The sequence below is a fragment of the Mustelus asterias genome, chromosome 2 (assembly GCF_964213995.1).
Source record: "Mustelus asterias chromosome 2, sMusAst1.hap1.1, whole genome shotgun sequence".
Taxonomy (NCBI): domain Eukaryota; kingdom Metazoa; phylum Chordata; class Chondrichthyes; order Carcharhiniformes; family Triakidae; genus Mustelus; species Mustelus asterias.
This window is the reverse complement of record NC_135802.1, coordinates 44,919,717-44,945,365: the sequence shown is the minus strand read 5'-3', so window position 1 is coordinate 44,945,365 and position 25,649 is coordinate 44,919,717. Positions and strand designations below refer to the sequence as shown.

General features: G+C 42.0%; 1 protein-coding gene across 2 annotated transcripts in view; it reads left to right on the top strand.

Annotated features, from left to right (window-relative positions):
• spag6 (sperm associated antigen 6) overlaps window positions 1–25,649 on the top strand; it is a 149,529-nt gene that overhangs the window by 51,454 nt on the left and 72,426 nt on the right. For both annotated transcript variants that reach the window (XM_078234537.1, XM_078234527.1), the window contains exons 3-4: window positions 10,875–11,041; window positions 15,169–15,352. In XM_078234537.1, the coding sequence (XP_078090663.1) occupies window positions 10,880–11,041; window positions 15,169–15,352 (346 nt within the window). In that variant the 5' untranslated portion in view covers window positions 10,875–10,879. The remainder of the gene's footprint in view (window positions 1–10,874; window positions 11,042–15,168; window positions 15,353–25,649) is intronic.

Genomic DNA, 25,649 nt, shown 5'->3' with positions numbered 1-25,649 from the left:
CTACTGTCAATAAGTATCTCTTTATGCTCTTTTGAGTCAAATTAAATAAACTAATTGACTAATGAAATACCTAAGTGTCCCTTATATTATTTTGAGTATAACCAATAAAACAAAGTAACTAATTGCTATATATTTAAATGATTGCATGATTGCTTTAAGAGCCAGTCGCATGATTTGATGGTGTTTGATGGTGTCTTTGTGGTGTTTCACAGGTTCATGCTTTAGTTTCATTTTTTACTCTGTACAGGCAACAGAGTTGGGGGTAGGGTGTTAGCGTGGATTGGGGATTGGCTATCCGACAGGAAGCAGAGAGTCGGAATAAATGGGTGCTTTTCTGGTTGGCAGATGGTAACTAGTGGCGTGCCACAGGGATCGGTAGTGGGGCCTCAACTATTTACCATTTATATAGACGATCTGGAGGAGGGGACTGAGTGTAGGGTAACAAAGTTTGCAGACGACACAAAGTGAATCGTGTGGAGGGCGTAGAAGGTCTGCAGAGAGATTTGGACAGGCATAGTGAGTGGGCGAGGATCTGGCAGATGGAGTATAATGTTAACAAATGCGAGGTTATTCACTTTGGAAGAAATAATAGCAAATTGGATTATTATCTAAATGGAAAAAAATTACAACATGCTACTGTGCAAAGGGACCGGGGGGTCCTTGTGCATGAGATGCAAAAACCCAGTCTGCAGGTGCAACAGGTGATCAAGAAGGCAAATGGGGTGTTGGCCTATATCGCAAGGGGGATGGAATATAAAAGCAGAGATGTCTTGCTGCATCTGTACAGGGCATTGGTGAGGCCGCAGCTGGAATACTGTATGCAGTATTGGTCCCCTTATTTGCGGAAGGATATATTGGCCTTGGAGGGAGTGCAGAGAAGGTTCACCAGGTTGATACCAGAGATGAGGGGTGTTGATTATGAGGAGAGACTGAGCAGATTGGGTTTGTACTCGTTAGAATTTAGAAGGCTGAGGGGGGGTCTTATAGAGACCTATAAGATAATGAAGGGGCTGGATAGGGTAGAGGTGGAGAGATTCTTTCCACTTAGAAAGGAAGCTAGAACTAGAGGGCACAGCCTCAAAATAAAGGGGGGTCAGTTTAGGACAGAGTTGAGGAGGAACTTCTTCTCTCAGAGGGTGGTGAATCTCTGGAATTCTCTGCCCACTGCAGTGGTGGAGGCTACCTCATTGAATATGTTTAAATCACGGATAGATGGATTCCTGATCGCTAAGGGAATTAGGGGTTATATGGATCAGGCGGGTAAGTGGAACTGATCCACTTCAGATCAGCCATGATCTTATTGAATGGCGGGGCAGGCTCGAGGGGCTAGATGGCCTACTCCTGCTCCTATTTCTTATGTTCTTATGTAACAGCTCTTACAATAAACCTGTTGTTATTTTGAATATCCGTGTGCAACAAACATCTTTTTCTTTTTGATTAAAAATCATAACCCCTGACATATTAAGAATATTACAACTAATTAACTAAGGAAAGCTAAAGAACGCTCCCTTAAATGGGCACCATAACAAAAGCAAAACTTCAACTGAAATTTTTATCAAATTAAAATAATGTATTTGGGGCTGATAATGCACTGTGGTCCCTGTGGTGCGCACCAGTCAGGGAAGTGTCTCTTTATAAACAAATTAACTAATAAACAACTTAAAAGGGTGCTGTAACAAATAAAAGACAAACCTTTAAAGGAAACTTAGCAAGTCAAATTAAAATGTTGTTTTGTGGGCTGATGATGCACTCCAAGCCTTTCAGCAGCTACCAGTCAGGTGCCACTTTACAAGTGCAAAAGTATTTATCCGATGAATGCCCCCCGCCTGTAAACATTTAACCTTAATTCATACAATGAATAATATGCTTCCAGCATGTTCACATGACCTCCTCTCATTAATTGTTTAGTATCAAAATTATCATGACCGTAATTGACATTCTATTCAACTTTTTAATTAAATATTTCGTTCTTTTTTGATTTGATTTATTATTGTCACTTATATTGGGATACAGTGAAAAATATTGTTTCTTGCGCACTATGCAGATAAACATACCGTTCATAGAGTACATGGGACAGTAAGTAGTCTCACAACACCAGGTTAAAGTCCAACAGGTTTATTTGGTAGCACGAGGTTTTGGAGTGTTGCGCCTTCATCAGGTGAGTGAACGTGGGGGGAAGGGAAGGAGAGGGTGTGGAGTATAGTGTCGCAGTTACCGATAAGGTGAAGAGTAACTTCAGCTTAATAAATGATAGGTCCATTCAAAGGCCTGTGGCAGCAAGGAAGAAGCTGTTCTTGAGTCAGTTGGTATGTGTTCCCAGACTTTTGTATCTTTTTCTCAACGGAAGAAGGTGGAAGAGAGAATGTCCAGGATGTGTGGGGCCCTTGATTATGCTGGCTGCTTTTCCGATGCAGTGGGAAGTGTAGATGGAGTCAGTAGATGGGAGGCTGGTTTGCGTGATGGACTAGGCTGCTTTCACAACCTGTATTAATAGTTCCAATTCATTGGAGCTAAATATATTAATTTGCAGGGTCAATTTTTCAGATTAAATCTTTTACCAGCACAGCTTTCATTTTTGTGTATTCCATTCTCTCTTACTCAAAGATCAGACAACAGACACATGTAATGTTTCAACTTACTGTTACATGTGTGAGCCTTGTGGAGTAGAAATGTGTTTGCATGCTGCTATGTATGATGTTTTACTCCTTATTGGTAGAGGTTGGAAAATAAAATGTAGTGTGCCCCAAATTTCCACTGTTTGCTTCCAGCAGGGGAAGCCTTCAGATGGCAACCCAAATTTGGAATGCAACACCCATGGGCTGAGCCATCATATATGATGTAGGTAGGAAGAGCAGGGGGGTCATACGAGAGAAATTCAGGGAGTTGGGTGCTAGGCTAAAAAGTAAGGCCTCCAGGGTAGCAATGTCTGGACTGCTCCCGGTGTCTCGTGCAAGTGAGGCTCGGAACAGGGAGATTCTACAGTTGAACGCGTGGCGAAAGGACTGGTGCAAGAGGGAGGGTTTTAAATTCATAGATAACCGGGAAATCTTCAAGTCAGGATGGCAACTGTACAGAAAGGATGGGTTACACCTTAACTGGAAGGGAGCAAATATCCTGGCTGGGAGTTTTGCTAGAGTGTTTCGGCAGGATTTAAACTAGTGTGGCAGGGGGGTGGGGAACAAAACAGGAGGTCAGTAAATACTGAGGCTGGGGTTGAGCTGGGGGCCAGGGCAAGGCTAGCTAAGAAGAGGAGCACTCTGGAGGAGGATGACCTGAGTGGGCCTGGAGGTCTGGAGTGCATCTGCTTCAATGCGAGGAGCGTAACGGGTAAAACAGACGAACTTAGGGCCTTAATGCTTATGCGGAATTTGGATGTGGTTGCGGTGACGGAAACTTGGTTAAAAGAAGGACAGGACTGGCAGCTGAATATTCCGGAGTATAAGTGTTTTAGGCGAGACAGAGGAGGGGCTAAAAAAGGTGGGGGAGTAGCGATATTAGTTAAGGAGCATATTACCGCGGTGCAGAGGGTAGACAACTTAGAGGGGTCATGTACTGAGTCGCTGTGGGTGGAACTCAGAAACAGGAAGGGTGCAGTCACTATGCTGGGGGTGTACTACAGACCACCCAACAGCCCACGGGAAGTGGAGGAAAGGATATGTCAGGAGATTCTGGATAGGTGCAGAAAAAATAGGGTTGTTGTAGTGGGGGACTTTAATTTCCCTGGCACAGACTGGAAAGTGCTTAGAGCTGGGGGTCCGGACGGGGAGGAATTTGTAAAATGCGTACTGGAAGGTTCTTTGGAACAGTATGTAGATAGCCCGACTCGAGAGGGGACTATACTGGACCTAGTTCTGGGAAATGAGCCCGGTCAGGTCGTCAAAGTTTCGGTCGGGGAACATGTGGCAAATAGTGACCACAACTCTGTTAACTTTAGGATAGTAATGGACAAGGATGAGTGCAGTCCTACGGGCAGGGTGCTAAATTGGGGGAAGGCTAACTATAGCCGGATTAGGCAGGAATTGGTGGATGTTGATTGGGAGAGGATGTTTGAGGGTAAGTCCGCGTCTGGCATGTGGGAGTCTTTTAAGGAACTATTGATAAGGCTGCAGGATAGGCATGTGCCTGTAAAAAGGAAAGATAGGAAAGGTAGGATTCGAGAGCCGTGGATAACCAGGGAAATTGAGGATCTGATTAAAATGAAAAGGGAGGCGTACGTTAAGTCCAGGCAACTGAAAACAGATGGAGCTCTGGAGGAATACAGAGAGAGTAGGAAAGAACTCAAACGGGGAGTTAGAAGGGCAAAACGAGGTCACGAGATGTTCTTGGCAGGCAGGATTAAGGAGAATCCTAAGGCATTCTATTCATACGTTAGGAACAAAAGAGTTGCCAGGGAGAAAATCGGTCCTCTCAGGGACAAAGGAGGGGAATTATGCTTAGAACCCAAGGGAATAGGGGAGATCCTAAATGAATACTTTGCATCGGTATTCACGAAGGAGAGGGGCGTGTTAACCGGGAGTGTCTCGGAGGGAGGTGTTGACCCGTTAGAGAAAATCTCCATTACAAGAGAGGAAGTGTTAGGTTTTGTAGGGAACATTAAAACTGACAAAGCCCCAGGGCCTGATGGCATCTATCCTCGACTGCTCAGGGAGACGAGAGATGAAATTGCTGGGCCTCTGACGGAAATCTTTGTCTCTTCATTGGACACAGGTGAGGTCCCTGAGGATTGGAGGATAGCGAATGTGGTCCCGTTGTTTAAGAAGGGTAGCAGGGATAACCCAGGAAATTATAGGCCGGTGAGCTTGACATCCGTGGTAGGGAAGTTGTTGGAGAGGATTCTTAGAGACAGGATGTATGTGCATTTAGAACGGAACAATCTCATTAGTGACAGACAGCATGGTTTTGTAAGAGGGAGGTCGTGCCTTACAAATTTGGTGGAGTTTTTTGAGGAAGTGACAAAAACGGTTGATGAAGGAAGGGCCGTGGATGTCGTCTATATGGATTTCAGTAAGGCATTTGACAAAGTCCCACATGGCAGGTTGGTTAAGAAGGTTAAGGCTCATGGGATACAAGGAGAAGTGGCTAGATGGGTGGAGAACTGGCTTGGCCATAGGAGACAGAGGGTAGTGGTCGAAGGGTCTTTTTCTGGCTGGAGGTCTGTGACCAGTGGTGTTCCGCAGGGCTCTGTACTGGGACCTCTGCTATTTGTGATATATATAAATGATTTGGAAGAAGGTGTAACTGGTGTTATCAGCAAGTTTGCGGATGACACGAAGGTGGCTGGACTTGCGGATAGCGAAGAGCATTGTCGGGTAATACAGCAGGATATAAATAGGCTGGAAAATTGGGCGGAGAGGTGGCAGATGGAGTTTAATCCGGATAAATGCGAAGTGATGCATTTTGGAAGAACTAATGTAGGGAGGAGTTATACAATAAGTGGCAGAGTCATCAGGAGTATAGAAACACAGAGGGACCGAGGTGTGCAAGTCCACAAATCCTTGAAGGTGGCAACACAGGTGGAGAAGGTGGTGAAGAAGGCATATGGTATGCTTGCCTTTATAGGACGGGGTATAGAGTATAAAAGCTGGAGTCTGATGATGCAGCTGTAAAGAACGCTGGTTAGGCCACATTTGGAGTACTGCGTCCAGTTCTGGTCGCCGCACTACCAGAAGGACGTGGAGGCGTTAGAGAGAGTGCAGAGAAGGTTTACCAGGATGTTGCCTGGTATCGAGGGTCTTAGCTATGAGGAGAGATTGGGTAGACTGGGGTTGTTCTCCTTGGAAAGACGGGAGGGGAGATCTAATAGAGGTGTACAAGATTATGAAGGGTATAGATAGGGTGAACAGTGGGAAGCTTTTTCCCAGGTCGGAGGTGACGATCACGAGGGGTCATGGGCTCAAGCTGAGAGGGGCGAAGTATAACTCAGATATCAGAGGGACGTTTTTTACACAGAGGGTGGTGGGGGCCTGGAATGCGCTGCCAAGTAGGGTGGTGGAGGCAGGCACGCTGACATTGTTTAAGACTTACCTGGATAGTCACATGAGCAGCCTGGGAATGGAGGGATACAAACGATTGGTCTAGTTGGACCAAGGAGCGGCACAGGCTTGGAGGGCCGAAGGGCCTGTTTCCTGTGCTGTACTGTTCTTTGTTCTTTGTATATCCCATCGCCAGTTAGCTCAGTTGTTTTTGGCTAGCATGTGGTTCAGTATAATGTTGACAACAAGGTTTTGATTCCCATTCTGACTTGAGGTAGACTGAGGAACCTTCATCCCCTTTCTGCCCTGAAGATGGAAAGTATTGGGAAACCACCATTGACAAGTTGCTGCAACAAAAACTGTTCAGGAGTATGGTAAAGAACCCAATTCAAGACAGGATTTCCAAACCTGCTGTCCAGGGAATATTGGAGTTCAAATATTAATCAAGATATTGAATTTATTTGGATGTTGAAGAGGAGAGTTGATTGTTCTTATGTTGTACCTATTATTCAACTTGAAAGAAAATGTATTAATCTCCCACTGTTGGGTCACAATATCTGAGAAAGACCAGGCAGCAAGTACGTAGAGAAACTGAAAAATAAGCATTGAGATGCTATGCTTACAAATCTTTGGGGCTGCTCTCTTCCAGCTGCTGTTTCCAAACAGCGATAGACTCCTTGAAAGCAGGTATTGTGCACAGTCACTTTCAGCGTGCCCCAAACCAACATCCTTGCCCGTCTATTTTTATTTTTAGAATCATTATAAGTTTATACTCAGCTTCCATGTGTATAGAATTAAGAACCTCTATAATAGTGAAAGTCAACATGCCTAAAATTTAGCATGAACATTGTTATTCCCCCTTAGGAAGACTACCAGCGATGTTTTCTGTGGAACTGATAACGTCACATTGCAGTTTAGTTCTAATCATCTGAGATTTGGGGGTGAGGCATACTTTAGGGGCAAAATGGGCACAGCAGTTTAGCAATATATGTATATAACCTGTGAGACACAGGTCTTGAGTCCTCAACAGTGGTGATCTTCACAACACCATCATGCATAATATTCGGTAGAGATATGGGGTTCAGTTTTCCTTCCTCTCTCCAGACCCCTTCACTCCCATTCCCCTGCTTAACATTGGTGCAAGTAACCGGAACCCATCTATAGTTCAAGATTCATATCATCTGCATTGGTCTGATGTTCCTCCATAGCAGAAATAGCTGTTGTCAAGGAGTCTATCACTGTTTGTAAACAGCAGCTGGAAGAGTTCAGCCCAAAGATTTGTGAGCTCTAATCTTAATGCTTACCTTTTAGTGTCTCTATCTACTTTTTGCCTGGTTCTTCTCAGATCTCGTGACCCATACTGTCAAGCCTATTTGTCTTGCCAAATAGAAATAAGGGAAGAGGAATGTATCATTACTCCTTCCTCATTCTCCTACAATTTCAATGTTTGCTTTGCCAAACTTCTGCAAGTATACATGTTGTAAAGGGAGTAGAAACTCAACTTCACAGAAGATCTCTCCATTGAGCCTAGGAAATAGCCATACTCTAGATACCTTGGGTGGCACGGTAGCACAGTGGTTAGCACTGCTGCTTCACAGCTCCAGGGACCTGGGTTCGATTCCCGGCTTGGGTCACTGTCTGTGTGGAGTTTGCACATTCTCCTCATGTCTGCGTGGGTTTCCTCCGGATGCTCCGGTTTCCTCCCACAGTCCAAAGATGTGCGGGTTAGGTTGATTGGCCATGCAAAAATTGCCCCTTAGTGTCCTGAGATGCGTAGGTTAGAGGGATTAGCGGGTAAATACGTAGGGATATGGGGGTAGGGCCTAGGTGGGATTGTGGTTGGTGCAGACTCGATGGGCCAAGTGGCCTCTTTCTGCACTGTAGAGTTTCTATGATTCTAGATGTAATACAGAGGAAAATCAACACTGCTGCCTTTCAGTGATCAAAAATAGAATCCATTGAAGTTGCACTTTACTATCCATTATCACATAATGTAGTGCCTGCTTTTTTGTCAATAATTGAAAATATGTGTACAGGTGAAAATAGAGATCATAATGCATTTGAAACATAAAAACAAATAATTCTGAGTGAAAACCCTGATGTATTTACTTTACAACTTGAAAGTATCATAAAATGATTTTTAAAATTATTTTGTGAAATTCTATTTTTGAGCAGCATGGTGGCAGCGTGTTTAACACTGCTGCCTCACAGCACCAGGGACCCAGGTTCAATTCCGGCCTCAGGTCACTGTCTGTGTGGAGTCTGCATGTTCTCCGCATATCTGCATAGGTTTCCTCCGGGTGCTCCGATTTCCTCCCACGTTAAAAGATGTGTGGGTTAGGTTGATTGGGCATGCTAAATTGCCCCAAGGAGACGAGCAGGGTTAGTACATGGAGTTACCAGGATAGGGCCTGGGTGGGATTGATGTAGGTGCAAGCTCAATGCACCAAATGGCCTCCTTCAGCACTGTAGGAATTCTGTTCTATGATTCTATGATAAACTGCTATTCAGAAAGATTATGCCAACTTTTCTTATGGTTATAATTATAAGAGCTTCCCGTAGGGAGACCAAGATTGTTCAAGCTTTTTGTCTTCATGAGTCACATAGGTACATAATAGCATAGAGCTTTCTGAATCACATGTAAAGTTAAAGTCAACACTTCCCCTTAATTTGCCTATCGCTCAAGTGGCTAAGGTTAACAGATCTTAGTGTTCAAAGTTGGAATTTATTCATCAAAAAGACGACATTGCTAAAATCGGTCCCTTCCAACCTGTAGCATCTAAAAATCCAAACAAGACAAGCAAAAAACAAGTATGAACACAAAAAGGAACTGAGTTGCTTGCATTTTCAGGCCATAAATTCATTGTCCCTAATAAAGATCAAATCCCAAGACCAGGGCACAGAACACAATGGGAGATTTTAATGTCCATTACCATTACACCCTAGCTATGACATAAGAACGTAAGAACTAGGAGTAGGCCATCTGACCTCTTGAGCCTTCTCCGCCATTCAATAAGATCTTGGCTGATCTTTTCGTGGCTCAGCTCCACTTACCCGCCTGCTCACCATAACCCTTGATTCCTTTACTGTTCAAAAATCTATCTATCTTTGCCTTAAAAACATTCAATGAGGTAGCCTCAACTGCTTCACTGGGCAGGGAATTCCATAGATTCACAACCCTCCTCAACTCAGTCCTATATCTGCTCTCCCTTGTTTTGAGCTATGCCCCCTAGTTCTAGTTTCACCCGCCAGTGGAAACTAATGGTATGTTGGGCTTCATAGCGAGAAGATTTGAGAATAGGAATAAGGATGTTTTACTGCAATTGAATAGGGTGTTGGTGAGGCCACATCTGGAGTATTGTGTGCAGTTTTGGTGTCCTTATCTGAGGAAGGATGGTCTCGCTATAGAGGGAGTGCAGTGAAGTTTTACCAGGCTGATTCTTGGGATGGCAGGACTAAATCGGTTAGGATTATATTCATTGGAGTTTAGAAGAGTGAGAGGGGATCTCTTAGAAACTTATAAAATTTTAACTGGGTTAGATAGGGTAGATTCAGAAAGAATGTTCCTGATGGTAGGGGAGTCCAGTACTGGGAGTCATAGTTTGAGGATAACCTTTTAGAACTGAAATGAGGTGAAATCCCTTCACCCAGAGAGTAGTAGTGCATCTGTGGAATTCACTACCATAGAAAGTAGTTGAGGCCAAAATGTTGTGTGATTTCAAGAAGAAATTAGATATAGCTCTTGGGGATCAAAGAGATATGGAGGGGAGGCAGGATCAGGGTATTGACTTGATGAATGGTGGAGCAGGCTCAAATGGCCGAATGGCCTACTCCTGCTTCTATCTTCTGTGTATGTTTCTATGCATGTTTCCACATGTTCTTTCTTAAAGCTACATGACAATCTTTAGAACTTAGGGAGATGCCAACTTTAAAACTTTCTTAACATAATCCAAAATTCATGAATCATCTCAATAATATATACAAGTTAAGACTTTTCATCATTAAACTTATGTACAAAGCAATTTGATAATGTAAGTCTTATTATTATACACAAGTATGCCAGTGAGGTGAAATGTGATATATTGCTGCTCCCACACAACCCTAGGACTTTCCCGGAGAACTTTGCAGCCAATTAAGTAGTTTTTTCTTGTGTGACGTTGCAAGTTTGTTATGATACATCTTTTATAGTAATATATATTTTTATTGCTTTTTTCTAATTAATAAAGACTCATCCAGTTTTCTAAAGGCTAAAATGTATCAAATAAACAAACTGACTCATTCACTCTATTGCTACAATAGTAGAATACCAACTTCCCTTTTGTCAAAATTTAATTCATTTTGATAGTTTAAATAGTGTAAACATTGCTGGCTCTTGGTCATATTGATGAACATGTAGTTGATAGGAAGTGACTATTCAGTGCTGGATGGGAAAAGTAAAATCAGCAGTATCAGTCATTCTTTGAAGCAGTGGCTCTTCTGTTATAATTGAAGGAAGAAGTTTTTTGTAATTCAGTGAGTATCTGATTAATACAAATGATGTTGATGATTTCAGTATTTTGCTTTTTCATTTTTGTAACAACGAAGGTTTGCTTCCGTTGTCAGTGTATGGCACAGGATACCTCTCATGGAAAATTACAACCCTCATTCTTGTACTTTTTAAATTAAGACAAATGAATTAATGTCTATTGATAATGGTTGTTGTCATTTTGATTCATTTATATTTTTGCTATTTCTTAGAATATTATTCTCCCTTTAAAATATATTTTTCATACTGTCTGCATCTAGCAGAAAACAATTGATAAAAAGATTGAACAAGCATGATTTAAAAAGCAACTGCTTTCTAAATCACAGTATTGTGGAATAAAACTAAAATATATAATCATCCTTTTTTCTCTCTCATAGGTGTGATGTCTCTTTTGAGGCCCCTCTTACTAGATGTGGTTCCAAACATTCAGCAGACAGCAGCTTTGGCACTGGGACGTCTAGCTAATTACAATGATGATCTGGCTGAGGCTGTTGTTAAGGGAGACATTCTTCCGCAGCTTGTGTATTCATTGGCGGAACAAAATGTAAGACCTCATATTTCCTTTATACTGAGATCAAAAAAGAGATAATATTGGCAAAATCATAAAGGTAGAGTTCCACAGTTTCTCATTACTTAGAAGAGTGAAAGCATCTATTAAAATAAATGTAATTGCATATGCCATAATGATTTGTATTCCAACTGTGAGCTAGTCTTGTATATTTTTTTCTCCTACTGAAGGGATCCCATTTAAAAACAGCATAAATTGCCTGCACCAAGGAGGCTTTGCACATTGGCTTTTAGTTTGTCAGGCAGCTGTGAGACAGTGGTTAGCTGGGATCATTGAGGGCACCAGCAGATTAGCGTGAGGTCACAAAAGGCCTATCATACTTTAGTGACTGAGGGCAAGTGAAGGAAGCTAATTAGCCAGTTCATGTAGAGTTTAGCTGCACATGCAAGCAATCTGTTTGTCCCTTGGGCAAAACTACCTTCCTGACTTTAAAGTTGATGATTACAGTGATGACACATTATTTCAAACCTGTTTAGAGAAAAAGCTTATTAAATTGCCATTTTTATATATTTCAAAAACAGTGATAATTTTTCACTTGTTGATGTCAGGTGCATATTTTAAAATAAAAATTGTATTAATTTTCTCAAAAGGGAAAGGATACATCAGTGTATATTAAAATCCACTGATTATTTATGAGTAGGTGCCACAAGGTTTATTCAGTTTAACTTCCAGGTAATTAATATGGCGATTCACATTTTGGTTCTGCTCATTGTAGTTTCTGGTCACATCTTGAAAGCTCCGGTTACTTTATCTTTTCATACAATGGTGTTTGTGTTGCATTACATAAGGAAAGCAAGTTTAATGAAAAGAACAGTCATGATTAGTTTGTTCTTAAAACTTTTCTTTAGAGCTACCACATTGGCAGACTCACAATGCCTATGCAGCAGCAGATAATTTGTCAGCTGTAATCCAAACCTTTGCAATGTAATTTTCATTTGGTGATGTTCACATTTAGATCTTTAACAGAGTGGAAATGATGGATGAATGTGATGTAATTATATCAGCAGTTTTGCCAGTGTTTGCCCATGTACAGACTTAGTTAAAAGAAAAACTGGCGGAGGGAGAATAAAATAGTATGGACGGGGCTCCCTCTGGGGTCCTGCCTAACCCTGACATAATTTTACAGTGGGGCAGACAGGAACTGAAATGGGAGGCCCACCCATGCCCCATTAATGCCCTTAAGTGGCAACTTAATGGCCACTTAAGGTCTTTTCTCACCCATCGTCGAATTTTAGGCTGACAGGCATCTGATGACTGAGGGTGGGAGACAGAAAAGTTCTCACCCTCAATCTCAGGCAGGAAGGGAGTTATTGGAAGGCCCCTTCAAACTAATGGGTGCCCTCCTCTCACGGACCATAGGCCGCTGGCTCTTCCTCTCCCATTGGTTTACAACGAGATCGTCCCCTCGTGATCCCTCAGGGTATCCCCTACCCTCTTGTCTCCAGGACCACAGCTTAGTCTCAGGCATGACACTGCAACACCTCTTCCAGCCACTGCAGCATTGTGCCTGGATGGGCTGGAGTGCTGTCGGCTAATCAGGCCATTTGGCCCAACGGGCCTGCACTGACAATCCCACCTAGGCCCCCTCCAAGTAACCCCATGTATTTACTCTGCTAATCCCCTTAAGGGGCAATTTACTATGGCCAATCCACCTAACCTACACATCCTTGGACTGTGGGAGGAAATTGGAGCACCTGGAGAAACCTAAGCAGATACAGGGAGAATGTGCAAACTCCACACAGACGGTCATTCAAGGCTGGAATTGAACCCAGGTCCCTAGCGCTGTGAGGCAGCAGTGCTAACCACTGTGCCACCATGCTGCCCCATCTGATTGGCTGACAGTTCTGCAAGATGGGACTTCCTTCCAAGTGTGGCCAATCATAGAAACATAGAAAAAAGAAGCAGGAGTAGGCCATTTGTCCCTTTGAGCCAGCTCCGCCATTTATTTTGATCACGGCTGATCATCAAATTCAATATCCTGATCCCCCCCCAAATTCTTTGATCCCTTTAGTCCCTAGAGCTATATCTAATTTCTTCTTGAAATCACACAATATTTTGGCCTCAACTACTTTCTTTGGTAGTGAATTCCACACATTCACCACTCTCTGGGTGAAGAAATTTCTCCTCATTTCAGTCATAAAAGGTTTACCCCTTAACCTCAAACTATGACCTGTAGTTCTGGACTCCCCCACCACTGGGAACATTCTTTCTGAATCTAATCCTGTTAGAATTTTAGAAATTTCTATGAGATCCCCTCTCATTCTTCTAAATTCCAATGAATACAACCCTAACCGACCTAGTCTCTCTTCATATGACAGACCTGCCATCCCAGGAATCAGCCTGGTAAACCTTTGCTGCACTATCTCCATAGCAAGAACATCCTTCCTCAGATAAGAACACCAAAACTGCACACAATACTCCAGATGTGGCCTCACTAACGCCCTATACAATTGCAGCGAAACACTCCTATCCCTATACTCAAATCCTCTTGCTCTGAAGCCCAACATACCATTTACCTTCTTTTCTGCGTGCTGTACCTGCACGCCTACTTTTAGCGACTGATGCATTAGGACACCAAGGTCTCATTGAGTGTCCACCTCTCTCAATTTACACTCATTTAAATAATAACCTGTCTTCCTATGTTTGCTACCGAAGTGGATGACTTCACATTTATCCACATTATACTGCATCTGCGCACTCACTTGTCCTGTCCAAATCACGCTGAAGCATTTCTGCATCCTCCTCACAGTTCACTCTCCCACCCAACTTTGTATCATTTGCAAATTTGGAGATAATACATTTAGTTTTCTCTTCCAAATCATTAATATATAATGTGAACAGTTGGGGTCCCAGCATTGATCCCTTTGGAACCCCACTAGTCACTGCCTGCCAATTAGAAAAACACCCATTTATGCCAATTCTTTGCTTCCTATCTGCTCATCAGCTTTCAATCCATCTCATGATACTACCCGCAATCCCATGCGCTTTAACGTGACATGGTAGTCTGCTATGTGAGATCTTGTCAAAAGCCTAAATAAACCACATCCACTGGTTCTCAGATAAAAGCAAAATACTGCAGATGCTGGAATCTGAAACAGAAACAGAAAATGCTGGAAAATCTCAGCAGGTCTGACAGCATCTGTGAAGAGAGAATAGAGCCAACATTTTGAGTCTGGGCTCTGACGAAGAACTCGAAATGTTGGTTCTATTCTCTCCCCACAGATGCTGCCAGACCTGCTGAGATTTTCCAGCATTTTCTGTTTTTGGTCCACCGGTTATCCCTGGCCAACTCTACCAGTTACATCTGTAATCAATGTTCAGTAGAGCGTGAAATAGCAGCAGGCCTGTTGGAGTCGATGGGGAACACATCCCTGCCCGACCTTCCAGATGACGGGTGCCGAGGCGTGGTATTTTAGGACATAAATAGTCCTTTTAAAGAATGTTGTCAATTATTAAAGTAATCTTTTTAGATATCAGAAAAAGCCATGTACACATAAAATATATTTAATTGTTGTCAGCTTTGACAAAGGGTCATCTGGATTCGAAACGTCAACTCTTTTCTCTCCTTACAGATGCTGCCAGACCTGCTGAGATTTTCCAGCATTTTCTCTTTTGGTTTCAGATTCCAGCATCCGCAGCAATTTGCTTTTATTTAATTGTTGTTATCATGGTGCACAGGGGGAAACGTAGCATAGTGGTAATGTAATGTAACTAGTAATCCAGAGGCCTTGATGACTGCACTTAGGACATGGGTTCAAATCCCACCACAGCAACTGGAATCTGGAAATAAAATCTGCAATTGAAGGCTAATCTCAGTAACCATGAAACTCATTGATTGTTGTAAAAACCCATCTGGTTCATTAATGTCCTTTCTGAAAGGCAAATGCTTTCCTTATCTAGTCCGACCTACATGTGACTCTTACCTGCCCTGTGAAGTGGTAAGCCACTCAATTCAAAGGATGGGAAACAAAAGTGTCAGTAACGTCAACATCCCATGAAAGAATAAAAAACATTATGCAGAATCATGAGAAAGCTACTAAAATTAGGCATCACAAAGCTTTATATCGATAAACACATTATCAAATACTTTTATTTTTATGAAGCGTTTCTACAAGAAAGCTGCAGCCTTTGTGCTGAGAGCCGTGGCTAAACACTCTCCTCAGCTAGCCCAATCGGTGGTGGATTGTGGGGCACTGGATGCATTGGTGATCTGTCTGGAGGAATTTGATCCAGGAGTGAAGGAAGCAGCAGCTTGGGCACTGGGATATGTTGCACGCCACAATGCAGGTGAGGAACACTTGGTCCTGGCTGTACGCTGGCTTTCACATTTTAAAGCAATTAATTCTTGCGAATGGCTATGTTCAGTTTCCATGGTAACACAAGGAAAAAGGAAGCCAGCTTGGCACCACTTTACTGCTGCAAACAAAATGACCTTCTGAAATGTTGCAGGTTGGATTTGAAGAGTGCGTCCTAAGTTTTGTCTTGTTTTAAACTATGTCTATTGTTTCTTTTGCCTATCAAAAAAGGGATAAAGCTGCTTTTGTTAACCAGACAGCAAGAAACAGTGTCTGACACATTTTGCCTTTAATCTACAGTACTGGTAATCCCACCACATTTTTGAAATGCGTATGCTCTTTTTATGGCCAGCTGGGCTCAAAGTCAGCTAAAATCCAACCCCCATTTGACAATACAAATCACACATATTCTGGATGTTGAATAAATGTTGTTTTCACCTAGGTCTGTATCAGTATAGGTTTCAGGCTGATAATGATTCAGAAGCATGCTAGTGTAAACTGTAGGTGGACACACCTGTGATCTGTAGTGTTCTACATGACCATCATTTTGAGTTCCACAATAGAAAAAAATTCCCCTGGCCTGCAAGAAGTCTAATTTCTGACTTTTTATTGTCACAAGGATGTTCTTATTTCAAGCAGTGATTTTCAATCCACTGGCTGGAAACTTGGACTTGAATTTTTAAGAACATGCTTTTAAAAATAACAGTCCAAAAAGGATGACTGGAAATCACTGCCAACTGGCTGCCCAGTTTGCATCACTGTGCATCTCCATTCCACTTCATTGGAAAGAAGACATCAGGTCTGGAAAGACCCCACCAAAGACAATAACTCCCGAGGAATGTGAAAGACCCTATCTCCTGGGCCATTAGCAAGGCATAAGGCAAACACCCGAGATTCAACTGTTGGAGGCAGGACATTAAATCTAATCACTTGAACCATGAGACAATATCTAATGTAACTTTGCAGACATGAGTTAATCAAGCTAACTTTTGGAATATATGAACAACGGCCTTGAGACGAACTAGAGGCATACCTACTACAAACAGATGTTCTACTCAACACCACTGCCTCTAGTGGAGCAACCGAAGTAACCGGCTGCATCTTCTGCTCTCACTCAAGAGGAAGTGCTGCCATCAAGAGCTGCTTTCCAATCCATTGGCTGGCAGCTCAATCACTCCCGGCAGCACCAGAGCTGTGCCGTGGGCACAGTCAGGACTGCAGGAAGATGTCCGAAAAGGAACATGGCTGCCCTGAGAAGGTAAGTCCCAGGATTTTAGGGCAGGAAGGGATCTCAGAGCTCTGGGAAGGAGTAGCGGGGTTTGGGAGGCTGCGTTTTGTCAAGCAAATGGTATGGAAGGAAAGGGAGTTACATCTTGTAGGGGTGTCCCTGATGTATGCAGGGCAACCCCTGAATGAGGTGCCTCCTCTTTCTTCCCATCTTTGTGCAAGCCGGAACTTAAAATAGTCTATCCACTTCTACTGTTTAATGGCTTGGGCAACGTATTATTCAAGTCAATAGGCTCATAAAAAAAGCATAAATGAACTTTATTTATTTACTTATGGCGGGCAAATGGCTGTTTCAGCACGTGCCCACCTATCATATTATGGAGATAAGCTCGAGGGTGGGTGGGAAGATGGTGGGCTAGTCACCTGATCTATTTTACATGCCCTTCACTGAAAACACACCTGTCTGGTGGCGGCATATAAAATCTAATGGACTCTAATTCGATCAACCTATCCTTCCTCACTCTGTAATCTGTACTTGTGTGAGGGCTCTCTGAGTTAGTGCATGTTTGTGAGAATTGGTATTCATTTTATTATTTTACTCAGAGGCTGTAAGTACAATAAAACTAATCTCTTTCTTTGTAAAACACAAGAGTCATGCTTATATCATGGAAACAGGCCCTTGTGCCTGTCCATGCCACCCAGTTTTTACCACTAAGCCAGTCCCAATTGCCCACATTTGGCCCATATCCCCTGATAACCATCTTACCCACGTAACTGTCTAAGTGCTTTTTAAAGACAAAATTGTACCCGCCTCTACTACTGCCTCTGGCAGCTTGTTTCAGATACTCACCACCCTCTGAGTGAAAAAATTGCCCCTCTGGCTCTTTTGTATCTCTCCCCTCTCGCCTTAAACCTATGCCTTCTAGTTTTAGACTCCCCTACCTTTGGGAAAAGTTGTTGACTATCTACCTTATCTATGCCCCTCATTATTTTATAGACCTCTATAAGATCACCCGTAAGCCTCCTAAGCTCCAGGCAAAAAAGTCCCAGTCTATCCAGTTTCTCCTTATAACTCAAACCATCAAATCCCAGTAGCATCCTAGTAAAGCTTTCCTGCACTCTTTCTAGTTTAATAATATCCTTTCTATCTTAGGATGACCAGAACTGCACACCGTATTCCTTACCCATATCTTGTACAACTTCAACAAGACACCCCAACTCCTGTATTCAATGTTCTGACCAATGAAACCAAGCATGCCGAATGCCTTCTGCCTGTCCACCACTTTCAAGGAGCTATGAACCCGTATTCCTAGATCTCTTTGTTCTATATCTCTCCCAACACCTTACCATTAACTGAGTAGGTCCTGCCCCGATTTGATCTACCAAAATGCATTAGTTCACATTTATCTAAATTAAACTCCATCTGCCATTCATCAACCCACTGGCCCAATTGATCAAGATCTTGTTGCAATTCCAGATAACCTTCTTCACTGTCCACTATGCCACCAATTTTAGTGTCATCTGAAAACTTACTAACCATGCCTCCTAAATTCTCAACCAAATCATTAATATAAATAACAAATAACAGTGGATCCAGCACCGATCCCTGAGGCAAGCCGCTGGTCACAGGTCTCCAGTTTGAAAAACAACCCTCTACATAGAAAACCTGTCTGATTGGTTATTTTATGATAGTGCATTAACAGTTAAAAACTTAGAGATTTGGCATGAACATCCTCTTAAATTGGAAAACCCTGTTACAATCAACCTAGGAGTGAGAAAAGTCGGGATTCATTTGAATCACCAGGCGGTACCAATATGTACAAATGTTTACACAATCCATTTGTTCAGGTTCAACTACTAAATTGAAATGATAATACTCAGAACTCTGTGAACATGTTCTGTCGTAACCAGGTGACTTTCAAGGCCAAATTTAATTTGAGGCGGGAATGATGGCAATATTATGTGGGCTTGTAAGTTGGAAGCCTCTCAGCATTTATCTGCTGGAACCCATTTCTAGAAAAATATGACAGCTGGCTGGCAGAGGAAGATGAACATCAGGTAGTGTGAAGTCCATCCTCCAGCCTCGGAATGGGACTTCCAGCAGGTCTGACAAGGGATATTATAAAGCTCTGGCAAATGGGGAATGGAGAGGAACTTGGAGAAGCAGAGGCAGCAGAAGAACGCTCCAGTAAAGAAAGTTTCTGTCATTTATCTTAGCAGGCCTTCATGATAGGTTCACTGGCAGATGACCATAGCAGGTATCCTAACATATGAGCGGGTTATAATTCAATTTGCATAGAAATTAGAAGCAGGAATAGGCCATTCGGCCCTTCAAGCCTGCTCCGCCATTCATTTTGATCATGGCTGATCATCGAATTCAATATCCTGATCCACCCTTCCTCCCATATCCCTTGATCCCTTTAGCCCCAAGAGCTATATCTAATTTCTTCTTGAAATCAGACAATGTTTTGGCCTCAACTACATTCTGTAGTAGTGAATTCCACGCATCCACCACCCTCTGGGTGAGGAAATTTCTCCTCACCTCAGTCCTAAATGGTTTATCCCTTATCCTTAAACTATGACCTCTAGTTCTGGACTCCCCCACCGTTGGGAACACTCTTTCTGAATCTATTCTGTCTAACCCTGTTAGAATTTTATGAGTTTCTGACTCTTCTAAACGCCAGTGAATATATCCTATCTGACTTAGTCTCTCATATGACAGACCTGCCATCCCAGGAATCAGACTGGTGAACCTTCGCTGTACTCCCTCCGTGAGCAAGGACATCTTTCCTCAGATAAGGACACTAAAACTGCACACTCCAGGTGTGGTCTCACCAATGCCCTATACAATTGCAGCAAAACATCCCTATCCCAATACTCAAATCCTCTCGCTATGAAGACCAATGTACCATTTGCCTTCTTTACTGCCTGCTGTACCTGCGCGCTTACTTTCAGCAACTGATGCATGAGGACTCCAAGGTCTCCTTGAGTATTCATCTCTCTCAATCCCGTCATAATCTGTCTTCCTATTATTGCTATCAAAGTGGATTACCTCACTTTTATCCACATTATACTGTATCTTCCACGCAGAGAGCCACACAGCTGTCAAAATCCTGAAGCATCTCTGCATCCTCGTCTCCTCCCACCCAACTTTGTATCATCTACAAATTTGGGGATAATACATTCACTTCCCTCTTCCAAATCATTAATGTGAACAATTGGGGTCCTAGCGCAGATCCCTGTGGAACCCAACTAGTCACCGACGATCAGAAAAAGACTCAGTTATGCCAACTCTTTGCCTCTATCTGCTAACCAGCTTTCTATCCATCTCAAGACATTACCTGCAGTCCCATGTGCTTTAACTTTACATAGTAGTTTGTTATGTGAGACCTTGTTGAAAGCCTTCTGCAAGTCTAAATAAACCACACCCACTGGTTCTCCTCAGTCAGCTCTATTAGTTACATCCTCAAAAAAATCTAATAGATTCGTCAAGCATGATTTCCCTTTGTAAATCCATGCTGACATTGTCTGATTATACTACTGCCTTCCAAATGCTGAGGTATGAAATCCTTGATAATGGATTCTAGCAACTTCCCCAGTCCCAGTGTTCACTGGTCTATAGTTCCCTGTTTTCTCTCTACCTCCTTTTTGAATAGTGGGCTTACATTAGCTACCCTCCAATGTGCAGGAACCAGTCCTGAGTCCAAAGAATTTTGGAAAATAGCCACCCATGGATCTACTATTTCCAGGGCCACTTCCTTAAGAACACTGGGGTGAACATTATCAGGACCTGGAGATTTGGCCACCTTCAAAATCCCATCAATTTCCCCAAAACGATTTCTCTACTAATGCTGATTTCCTTCAGCTCCTCAGTAAAACTTGTTTCCCTCAGAACTTCTGGTGCATTATTCATGCCTTCCTTTGTGAAGGAAGCATGTTCCATCTCTGCTTTAGTCTTGTCAGATTTGCACTGAATTTAAACCTTAAGTTATTTTTGATGAGGGTGCTTGCCTTTTTACAGGTCAAATACTTGGCCCGTCTATGTTTGTTTTTGTACCTTTGCTTTAGAAAACCAATTTGGATATGCAAAACATTGGTCTTAGGAGGAAATGACTTTATTAGAATTGAAGGTTTCTAAAATAACAGTAATCAACTATGAAATTTTGAAAGCTGTACCAGCATGTTTACATCCTTAAATGAAAAAAAAAACCCAGGCTGTGTCAAACTTGTCAAATTTAACAGATTGCAGTTTTGTTCTTCTATAGCCAGTAATCAAAAAGGATGCAATTCTTGTTATTTGCAAGCTTTCTTTCTGCCTGCATCAGATAAACGTGTAGAGGAAACTGTATGATACTGAGCAGAATATGCAAAATAGCTTGAGAGCATATATCTAGGTCTGATGAAATTACAAATGTGTTGAGGAAGAACAAACTTGTATATCATTTTTTCTCAAAATATTTCACCATCAATGAATTTCTGATCAATGAATTATCATGTCGGCAACATAGCAGCCAATTGCAGACAGTAAGGAGATCAATGGTGAATATATCTGTTTTTCTTTGAGGGAGGGATGTTGGCCAAGATACTGGAAAACACTGTGCCCTACAAATAGTGTCGTCTTTATTTTTTTATCTTACAGCAGCTGGGCAGACTGAAAGGAGAATAACACTTAAAATGAAAATAAGCATTTTTTATCAATACATTCATTTTTAAAACATATAGGGCAGAATTCTCCCAAAATAATTCTAAGTGTTGAATTTGCAGGAAAACTGGAGTAATTCATGCTGTTTTTTCAGTGGGAGTTCACAGGAGAATCTCCCACGCTCTGCACTGCAGAGGCCACCAGCATGAATCTCTTTAGATTTCAGGGGCGGGGCCTATTCCCGCCTGGGAGGCTGAAACCAGTGAGCCTCTGTGCATGTGCAGTGGCCCCGAACGGTCAGCGTCCTGATTGCTGGCCCGTTTGATCGCTGGCCATCCCGGACCCCCACAATGCTCTCAATGCTGATTTCATCTCAGCCTCATCTGCACTTTCCTACCTGCTCCCCATAACCCTTTATCCCTCTACTAATTAAAAACCCATCTATCTCCTCAATTTTGTTTCGTGTCCTGGCTTCCACTGCATTCTGGAGTAGGGAATTTCACAAATTCACGACCCTTTGTAGTAATTCCTCCTCATTTCTGTTTTAAATCTGCCACCCTTTAGTTTCTCATTCCAGAATGTCCAACAAAAGGGGAAACATCTGCTCTACATCTACCTATCAATCCCATTTAACATCTTATATACCTCAGTTAGATTTCCTCTCATTCTTCTAAACTCCAGCGAGTATAGGCCTAAACTGCTCAATCTCTCTTCACATACCAAGTTTAGAAAAATGAGAGGCAACCTTATTGAGACATGTATGTTGCCAGCAATTCATCAAAGACAATTGTTTACACTGACGACAATCCATTGAAGTTTCTGAAGAAGCTTAGAGATAAAAATGCAAGACTGTTTAGATGGAAATTATTGTCACAGCTGTTTAATTTGAAGATTATACATGTGGCAGAAAGAAAGAATGTGATTGCTGATGCTTTATCACGACTTTGATGTAAAAAGATGGAATGTTCAATGTTGGAAAAGATAGACTGAATTGGACTATGCTATTGTTTAAATAGGCATGCTTAGATTTAATAAGATATATACCTTATAGAGTACTAATGGTGTGAAACACGAGTGGCTTTAGAAAAATGAAGTCATCTTTTCATATTGTTGGTTCATGTTTTTTGGGGGGAGATGTAATAGTGTGCTGTTGCTTTAGAGTATATATGTGTATATATTTATATATATGAGTATATATTTATGTTTAAGGGGACTGTTTAGATTCAGCTGTATTCTATAGGCAGTCAGTGTGTCTGGAAAACGTTCAGCTCAGATTTTGGGAGAGCAGGAAAATTACTCATTTTAGCCATGTAGTGTTTACTTAGGATAGAGCTAATGGATTTTTGTCTTTGGATGGAGATTTCCTCTGGGATTTTGGTTGAAGGAATGGAAGATGGGTTTAGGTATGCAGGGTCATATGATGATATGGTCAATGGGAGGAGCTAGGCTTGTAGCAGAGAAGTAGTTTTTCAGTTCTGGCTGGGAATTGCTTGAAGACAGTTTTTTTGCAAGCTGCTGAAACTCATTCTCTTTCTCTCTCTCTGAAAGCTTCAAGACTTTCTACTCATTATAGCAAGTATATCTATGGTTGCCAATTGTTTTAAAGTGGCTTTTACATCTGTAAGAGGAATGTTGCTTATTTCAAACTGCATCAGGTTGTTTCCTTTCATTTAAAAAAATTGTCCAACTGTTAATTGTTAAGTTGATTTATTTGTTTAGATTTATATTTAAACTGTGTTATTAAATAAAGTTTGTTTCACAATAAAAGATCTCTAATTTGTCAGTGGAATTACTCCTGGGGTGAAACATCCTATCCTTACATTTATAGAAAAATTGTTGAGGTCTAAGGTAACTTAGGGTTCTGGTTCAAGACCCGAAGGTGATAGCACCTTGCATTATCTAACTAAAATAGATTTTAGTGAAAGTGGAGATAAGCCCACAATCCGATCAGGCTTGAAGGGCCTAATGGCTGCCTCCTTCTCCTAATTCTTGTGTTCTTGAAAGTAGACTGATGGGTGGTAATTGGCTGGATTGGATATTTCCCACATTTTGTGGACAGGGCATACCTGGGCAATTTTCCATATTGCTGGATAGGTACCAGTGTTATAGCTGTACTGGAATGGCTTGGGTAGATGCGAGATACCGGATCTCAAGTCTTCTTGAATTGCTGCAATCCATGTGTTTCATACTATCATGTAGAGTGAATTGAATTGGCTGAAGACTAGCATCTGTGATCCTGGGGATCTCAGGAAGAGACCAAAATGGGTCACCACTTAGCACTTCTAGTTGAAGCCATTTGCAAATACTTTGCTTTTCGTAATGTGCGTTGGTCTCCCTTATTATTGAGGATGGGGAGGTTTGTGCAGCTTCCTACACTGGTTAGTTGTTTGATTGCCCACCATTATTCATGATGGGATGTGGCAGGACTCTTAAATTTTGATCTGATCTGTTGGTTGTGGGATTGCTTGACTCTGTTTATAACCTACATTATATGATGCTAAGCATACGTGTAGTCCTGTAGTTGTTATAGCTTCACCACATTGGCATCTGCACAAAGTACATCTGGTGCTGAGCCTGGTATCCTCTATTATACTTCTCATTGAATCAAGGTTGCTCTCCTGGCTTGGTAATAATGGTAGAGTGAGGGATATGCTGAGCTATGAGGTTACAGATTGTGGTTGAATACAATTCTACCACTACTGATGACCCACAGCGCTTCATGGATGGCCAGTTTTGAACTTCTAGGTCTGTTTTGAATCTATCCCATTTTACAATGTGATCATGCCACATAACAAGATGGAGGGTGTCATCAGTGTGAAAATTGAACTTAATCTCTGCAAGGACTATGAGATGATCACTCCAACCAAAACTGACACGGACGGGTGCATTTGTGGCAGCTAATTGTTGAACTTCTGGTCGAATCTCTCACCACCTTCTGCAAGGTTATTCTGGTGGATATGGCTTTCAGGACATGGCCAGCTCAGTCACTGGTCATGCTATGTTAAGAATAATAGTGAAGTGATCAGGAGTAAATCAGACAGTCAATTCCAGTGCCTGCATAAGTGAAGTTAAATGCAGGCACAGTTTAATGCAGAAATCAGGAGGTTGCTGCTCCATTTCCTCCGTAAGTTTCACTTACATCAATACCTCAGTTCCATCACTAAAACCATATATTTCCACCTCGGTAGCATCACTTGACATTACCCCTGTCTCAGTTCATCTGTTGCTGAAACACTCATCCAGACCTTCGTTACCTGCAGACTTGATGATTCCAAAGCTCTCCCAGCCGCTCTCCGACATTGTGCCCTCTGCAAACTTGATGTCATCCAAAACTCTACTGCCTGAGACCTAACTCACAGCAAGTTTCTTTCCACTATCACTCCTGTGCTTGCTGACCTACATTGATTCCTGGTCCAGCAACATCTTGACTTTAAGCTTCTCATCCTTGTTTCCAAACTCCTCTATGGCCTTGCCCCTTCTTATCTCTATAATCTCCTCCAGCTCGACAACATCTGGGATATCTGCACTCTTCTAACTTTGGCCTCATGTGCACTCCCTATTATAATTATTCTAGCATTGGTGGCTGAGCCCTCCGCTGCCTAGGTCCCAAGTTCTGGAATTCCCTCCCTATAACTCTTCACCTCGCTACTTTTAAAGATACTTCTTAAAACCTACCTTTTTGACCAAGCTTTTTTTGTCATCTGGTCTAATATCTATTATTTGGCTCAGTGTCATACTTTATTTTATAATGTTCCTGTGAAGCACCTTGGGAAGTTTCATTACATTAAAGGCACTATATAAATATAAGTTGTTGCTTGTTGTTGAGACATGGCATTCAAACACTTGAAGACTGATATAATCGTATATACTCACCAGATTACCACTAAACACATCAGAAAAGGTTAGGGCCTGTCCAGTCAAAAGTAAATTAATTCATAACATTTGGAAACATCTTTGTTACTTCTGAACAATCTCTCTAACACGGAATGTTAACTTTTCGTAAGATTTTAATTACCGTTGGAGAGTTAACTTTAAAAAAAATATTATTCTATCTTTCTCTCTTATCTCATCTTGCTTTTCTTCTGTTTTTCTTTCTGTGCAAGATTTTACAGCTCTGATGGGTGGGCCTTCCTTTTAAGGGTGGACAAAAGTCCCACCTACTGCCAGTCAATGCTCAAGTGAGCGTTAAATGACAGTGGGAGTTCAAGCGTTGGTGGTTGTGCATTATGCAATGATTCTCGGGATGGTGAGCACCAGTTGCTACCCTGGGTGTTATCTGTTTATGAACTTGTATTCCCAAGACATTAAATTCCATTTTCCACTTTTTAGCCTATTCCCCCATTCTTATCAGTATAATTTCTTTTGGCCTTCTAAAGAACTAACTATGTCTCCAAATTTTCTTTTTTGCTGTGCATTTTTT